The following is a 7366-nucleotide window of genomic DNA, read 5'->3' on the forward strand; positions in this document are numbered from 1 at the left end:
ATCCGACCCGATCCTCCCTAAAAATATATATTCTCCACCCGACTCTTACCCGACCCAAATTTTTTAGAGTATAGATCCGACCCGACCCGATATAAAATAAGGACTTAATTTAAAAAATAATACATATGGGTATTTTAGTAATTATCCATAAATTAGTTTGATGAAATTACATTATTACCCATAGGTTGGATAGGGTCAAAGTTTTTTCACCCTCCACTCGACCCGACCCAACCCGAACCTGATTTTTTTTAAAAACATCCTAGCCTACCAAATCAGATCGAGTCAAAATTCTTCGATTTTGAGTTATGTTGCTATCCCTAACTTTATCAATGGCTGGACATATAACTTTAGGTAAATCCGTCCTTTTGATGATTCTGGTTTATTTCAATCAAACCATGTTCCTTCTAAAAAAAAGCGTGCAATGATATCGAAGCTCTAATTTGGATATTTATTTGGGGCTCAACATCACACGCTCCCAAAATTTCCTTCATTAATTGGGAGGTCGTTTTCCAACCAATAGATTGCGGTGGTCTCGGCTTACGATAGATGCATGATTATAATATTGCCTTCATCCTAAAATTAGGTTATTTCCTTGTTACCGAAACAGACTCCTTGTAGGTCACCCTCCTACGTGAGAAATATAGTTTGAGTGAACTACTCCCAATTTCGATACGAAGAAGAACATGCACTCCTTTGTGGTGTGTGAAAGCATCCTCTTGGGACATATTATGTGATAACATTGTTTGATCTCTTCAAAATGGTGGAACAATAAACTTCTTCAATGACGTATGGATTACCCCGTTGGGGCCTTTACGAAACCATATCCTCCAGCATGTCAACCTCAACTTTGATTTTACTTTTGATGACTTCATTACTAATAATGGTAACTAAGATATTTCGAAGCTTTCTATGTTTTCTCCCCATACGATTGTCTTACATATTATTGGAATTAAATGCCGAGACCCCATGGATGCTTCAGATTCTTGCATTTGGAGATTTGATAGTAAGCATTCTTTCTCCACCAAGTAGGCATACACTCAACTTTCGGAGCCTTCATGGAATCCGAAGCTCCCTATTTGGAAAAGCATTTTGCGTTTACTAGTTCCTCAACGCCTTTGACTTTTTCTTTGGCTTGCTTGCAGACAACGCCTGATAACCAATCTAGAACGTTACCACCGGTCTATTGGAAGTAGTTTGATATGTCTCTGCTGACATGAGAAAGACAAGTATATTATTTATGTGCTGTGTGATTGGAAGATCTATAAAGTCCTCTAGTCGCATTTGATCCATCCTATAACACTCAAATCTGATCCAACCCGAAATCCAGAGAATTTGGATATTACACGGAACCACCAAAGTGGCTAACCATTTTTTTTAAATCAATACCCACATTCATGATAAAACATCCACAAAATTCATGGTTCAAAATAAATAGAATAAAGTTTACAAAATGGAAAGCTCCCAAAATAACATCTCCAAAAACATAAAAGTTTACTAAAAAGTTACGACTCAAATACAAATAAGGTCTATAAAATACATGCACTCTAAAATAACTAAGACGTACTCTAAAGGCCGAGGAAATCTAGAATCCACAACCTGGCGATATGCCCTTTGAAGTGGCACATGCAAAAAATAAAAAAAATTCAACGCTAAGCTACGCACTCAGTGTCACACAGATAACTCTATTATACTACATGCATCCATTAAAAGATTATGATTGAAGGCATAGTCATATGGCAACAAAATGCATCAAGCATAAGTCACAAAAAAATTTCATTTACAACGTATAGTGGCATTGCCATCAATAACTAAAGTACGTTAGCACTAATACTAAAGTGCCTCAACATTATTACAGAAGTGCAATTGCATTGATACTAAAGTGTCTTAGTTTTGCCGATAATATATCTGGATATTTCTAGACGTAAGCTTTAGATTGTGTCAAACATGTAAGTAGCTTGGGTGTCCTTGTTGTTTTCCTAGTGTCAAAAAAGGCTCAAGTCTTATGGCATAATATTTCTTAATTTTCTTATGCTTATCACACAATATTTACAGTTTTTCACTTTCATTATCATCAAAGGGAAATTGATGTCTCTAAACCATTTTCCAACCCCATATCCAAAAGCTAGGCTTCTTTTCCAATTCAGTACGATGATAACGGTACTAAGTCCCTTAGTATCGATACCAATCTCTCAATATCAGTACCCACTCATTGTACTAATACCAATTATGTAATCTGGAATCAAATATATCCTGGTAGTTTCGATACCCCTATGTGGAGTATCGATACTATATTAGAGTGTCGATACCATCCCTAATACCAATACCAATTCTGCATTCTGAAATCTCAAATTGAATGCTAGTATCGATACCTCGCCCATAGGTATCGATACCCTAAGAACATTATCGATACTTGATGAATGGAATCAATAATTACCTAGCCAAAATCCCTTAATTTTGGCCTAACAAATGAACAATATCGATATTGTTTATCCACTACCGATATAGAAACCCATAAACACTTTGTTTCCCATGAAAAATAACCCTCAACTCAACCCTTAAGTCCCTCTAAGGCCCTTAAATGTTATCTAAAGCTTTTGCAAGTTATAGGGAATCATAATAGGTCAATTGACATGCATTAATCTCTTTAAAAACTTCTAAAACAATAATTCACCAAAAACACACCATATGCTCAATGAGCTTATACAAACAAGTAAACCTACATTTAATGACCTACAAGTGGTATAGATGAGTTAGAAGTGTGTTACCTTGACTCTAGCTTCTGAGAAACACTTCAAGGTCACCCAGGCACAAGCTTCTCCTTGTTATTGCCTTTAGAGCTCTCTTCAACTTCTCTCACTAATAAAAAGAAAGGACATGAACTACTAAATTATTTTAGAACTTAAAGAGAGTATAAATATGATTCCTAACCCTTAGGAATAGATTCAGATCATCCTAAAGCCATAAAACCAAAGACCCCTCTAAAACCTTCACCAAAGCGACCATAGCCAAAGCTTGAGATTATGGGCTTAAAATGAAGCTCTATTGGTGGAGATTAAGATTCTTACCTTCATAATTTTGGCTTAAACTTGCTAAAAAACAAAGTTCTCACCTTTGGGGTTCTTATAATGGCAAGAAAAAAGAGAAAATAGAAGAGGAGGAGACAAGGAAGCATGTCTTCCTAACGTGTGACCTCATCCTATTTTAATGAGAACCAACCTTATTTCAAATAATGGATGGGTAATTTTACCCTTTTGTTCCTTCCTTGTTTGATCACAAATAAAAAAAACTTCCCTTTTATCATCTTTTGGGATCATCCCAAGGGCATCCCTATTCCACACTAACCCAAATGTTCACAAAGGCCTACATAGACACTTTAAGCCCAAACGGTTTACATGAAACTACCAACCCAATTTTTGTCATGTTAGAACTCTCCTCTTCTAAAAAGAATTTCAACCTCAAAATTTAATTGAATTAAACAAGTGTGGTGTAACAGCCCAAATTATTCCCAAATTTAAAATCCTAAAATTTGAGATTTATTCTCAAAATCCGTAATTTGATTTTGGTGATCAAATTTTAATTATTTTCAAACATGTAAATAATATCATAAACCCCTTTAAAATTTAAAGACTAACTTTACGATTATACCATTTTTATTATAATCACAAATCCCTAAGTCTATTTTATCATTCAGTCGCACCTTTCCTTATTTCTTTTCTTTCTTCCTTTGTTGCTTCACAAACACAATCGCTCCTCTTTCCCTTACCCACATCACTGTTCTTCGAAGTAAGTTGTCAGTGAGTGAGCCAGTCGTCCTTCCTCGTTGCGCGTTCATCTTGGTGTGCCCGTTCGTCGTTGTCGATCTGTTTTGGTAAGGAAATAGAGTGTGTCCCGTCATTCCATCACCGTCGTGGTGATCAGAATTTATTTTAGTGTCGTATTAATTTCAATTTTAATCTAAAAATTGGTGTATTGAGATATTAAATCGGACGTTTTATTTTACGAGAGACATCGAACCAGAATTACCGCCACATCTGCCTTTGCCTGTTAATTTTAAACCAACTCGAATTATAAGAACTGACCGTAAGTTTTAGATTGTACATTAGCTTAGATTCAGTTTGTGATAAATTAGTTAAATAATTATTATTAATTATTCTTTAAGAGCTGATTCGGTTCGACCCACTATTCGAAGTGACCATGGGAGACATCACGATTGTCGTTAGTTATTTTTTGGAGGTGTGTCTCTATCAGGTGCTACATTTTATTTTTGAATTATATGGTTTTCTACTATATTTTTATTGATTTTTTATCTTATACTTCAGTTATTGTTATGTGAAATATAATATTATGCAAAATAAAAAAATGATATATGTTGAATGTTGATCTATCAGACATAAATTGTGTTATGTGATGTTGTTGATTTATTGGATTCATATTTATACTATGCATTTGGATTTTGAAACTATGTAAATATTTTTACATTCAGATCGAATTGATATTCGGGTATTTATATCATGTTGCCATGTCTTACTGGTTTGGGATTGATAAGAGAAATTTAGTGCATTCACCCAATGAGGTGAATTTCACTTCAGATTCAGTGGACTATGCTTTTGTGGTAAATCCCACTTCATATGATGTTACTAGTTAGAGTGGTTCTAAGGAACTTACTCTTCAGACGGTGTAAGTAGTATGGGTACATGTTCATTTGCATAATATTCGAACTATGATTATTGATGTTTGAATATGATTGTGATGTGTATGACTGTTGCACTTTAGAGACACATTAAGCTTAATATCTTACCCCCCATAGTTTTCTTTTCATATATTCGTATTTAGGCGACTCAATACATAGAGTGTTGCTTTATTTTTCACATAAAATTATTACCATCAATATGAGATTGTATTCAGATTTCTTATTTTTGGACTTTTATTCGTATTTGGGAATTATTATTATTTTTTAATTTGAGACTTTGGACAATATAATTAATTTGGGGATATGTTTATGCATGTTTTGAAAATTTATCATTTATATCAAATTTTTCCTCGGACATTTGTTTTAAATGAAATTATGAAGTTTGAACTTGTGAATAGTTTCATTAATACAAATATTAGTTTTGAGTTTTGAACCGAAAATGGTTTCTTGAGGGATAATTTACAAGATGGACTATCTGGATCCGACCTACTCCTTCTAGGTCGGGTAAAGGGGCTACATGTGGGTACTACAGTTGCATAGCTTCTTCGGTTCCATCATCGCTTCTTCGACACCATGATTCCTCCAAATGACCTTGACTAGCGGAATCATCTTGTTTCGTAGTTCCTTAACTTCTCGTGCCAAGATCCTCAACATAAGAAATATCCTGACTTACTTTAATTTGTTCTAGCAAAATAACGTGAGAGGAGCCCGAATGGTATCTCATAAGCATGGATACATGGAACACGTTATGGATGCGCTCCATCTCAGGCGACAAGATTAAACGATAGGCTACTGGACCAACTCTCTCAAGCACCTCATATGGTCCGATAAAGCGTGAGGTCAACTTCCTTTTATGCCCAAAACGAAGAACTTTCTTCCAAGGTGACACCTTGAGAAACACTTTGTCCTCCATGACAAACTCTATTTCCTTTTGTTTTAGAATTACGTTAGATCTTTTTCTGTCAAACAATTCCCTCAACCAACCTTGGATCAAACAAACTTTTTCCTCTGCTTCTCGAATTAAATTCAACCCAATTAACTTCCTCTCGCTAAGATCCATCTAACATATAGGAGTTCTACACTTTCGTCCATACAATGCTTTATACGGAGCCATCAGAATGCTAGTATGGTAGTTGTTGTTGTAGGAAAACTCGACCAATGAAAGATTATCTTCTCAACTACCCACAAAGTTAGTGGTGCAACAACAAAGCATATCCTCTAAGATTTGAATCACTCGCTAATACTTACCATCCATTTGCGAATGAAAGGTAGTATTGAAATGCAATTATGTATCCAAAGCTTCGTGAAGTGCTTTTAAAAACCTCAAAGTGAAGCACAAATCCCTATCAGAAATAATCAATGTAGGAACTTTGTAAAGCCTCACAATCTCTTGGATGTACAACTGAGCTAGCTTTGCCAAGGTGAAATCCATTCGTAGTGGCAGAAAGTGATCCATCTTGGTTAATTGATCTACCACTATCCAAACTACATCATATCTCTAGCACGTCATAAGCATGCCGATAACAAAATCCATGGTTACCCTATCCCATTTCCATTGTGGTATTGAAATAAGATTAAGTAAACCTGAAGGAACTTGATGTTCCACCTTAACTTGCTGACAAACCAAACATTTAGACATGAACTCGGATACCTCTCTCTTCATGCCCAACCACTAATAAAATTGTCATAACTCTTGATACATTTTTCCAGTCCCGATGTGGACTGAGAGTATACTAAAATGGGTCTCACCAAGGATCTTTGTTCGTAATTTTTCATTAGCTGGCATACACAATCAAATCTCTGAAGTGCAACACATCCTCATCTCTTAACTTAAAACTATGTAGCTCATCTCGATGAACTCGTTCTACCTTAGACATTAAACGCCCATCAATCCCTTACAATCCCTTTATATCCCTAACCAACACTGGCTCAACTCATAACTCTGCTAACAATTCCCCATCTAAGATCATACTTAGTAGTGCAAGCATTGCTCGAAGATCCAACATTGATTTATGACTCAAAGCATCTGACATAATATTCATTATACCCAGATGTAGTTTATAAAACAATCATAATCCTTTAGAAACTTTACCCAATGACGTTGCCTTAAGTTCAACTCCTTTTAAGTAAGCAAATACTTGAAAATTTTATGGTCGGTGAAGATGTGACACTTTTCTTCGAAGAGATAGTGTCTCCAAATTTTCAAGGCATAGACCACGGTGACAAGCTCTAAATCATGGGTGGGATAGTTGCGCTCATATGGTTTAAGATATCAGGATGTATAAGCCACTACAATCATCATTGAACACGGTATAGTCCTTGTCGGACTCTGGTAAAGTCAATACTTGAGTATGAGTCAAGTTCTCCTTTAATCTCTCAATGCTCTGATGGAGTTTCTCACTCCAAATTAAAGGCATGTTCTTTTGAAGTAACTTAGTCATAGGGGGTGGAAATCATTGAGAACCCCTTGACAAAGCAGCAGTGGTACCCAATAAGTCTAAGGAAATTATGTACTTCAGATACATTTCACAGTGGTTCTCAATCAACCATGACTTTAATTTTTTATGGGTCCACTCGAATGCCATTCATGACCACAACATGACATCTCAGTTAGCCAAAACTCACACTTATTGAACTTAGCATACAATTGGCTCTCCCTAAGTGTCTGAATAAAAT

General features: G+C 35.6%; 1 protein-coding gene across 1 annotated transcript; it reads right to left on the reverse strand.

Annotated features, from left to right (window-relative positions):
• Window positions 1–5315: 5315 nt before the first annotated feature.
• LOC120174919 lies at window positions 5316–5750 on the reverse strand. Its single transcript, XM_039181648.1, has one exon. It carries the CDS (start codon window positions 5748–5750, stop codon window positions 5316–5318), a length of 435 nt encoding a protein of 144 aa, XP_039037579.1.
• Between the last annotated feature and the right edge of the window lie 1616 nt (window positions 5751–7366).

The sequence above is a fragment of the Hibiscus syriacus genome, unplaced genomic scaffold (assembly GCF_006381635.1).
Source record: "Hibiscus syriacus cultivar Baekdansim isolate YM2019G1 unplaced genomic scaffold, ASM638163v2 tig00003126_pilon, whole genome shotgun sequence".
Taxonomy (NCBI): domain Eukaryota; kingdom Viridiplantae; phylum Streptophyta; class Magnoliopsida; order Malvales; family Malvaceae; genus Hibiscus; species Hibiscus syriacus.

What these genes read in the sequence shown, in the direction of transcription:
- LOC120174919 (XM_039181648.1), bottom strand. Translation starts at nt 5,750, where the DNA reads ATGGATCTTAGCGAGAGGAAGTTAATTGGGTTGAATTTAATTCGAGAA.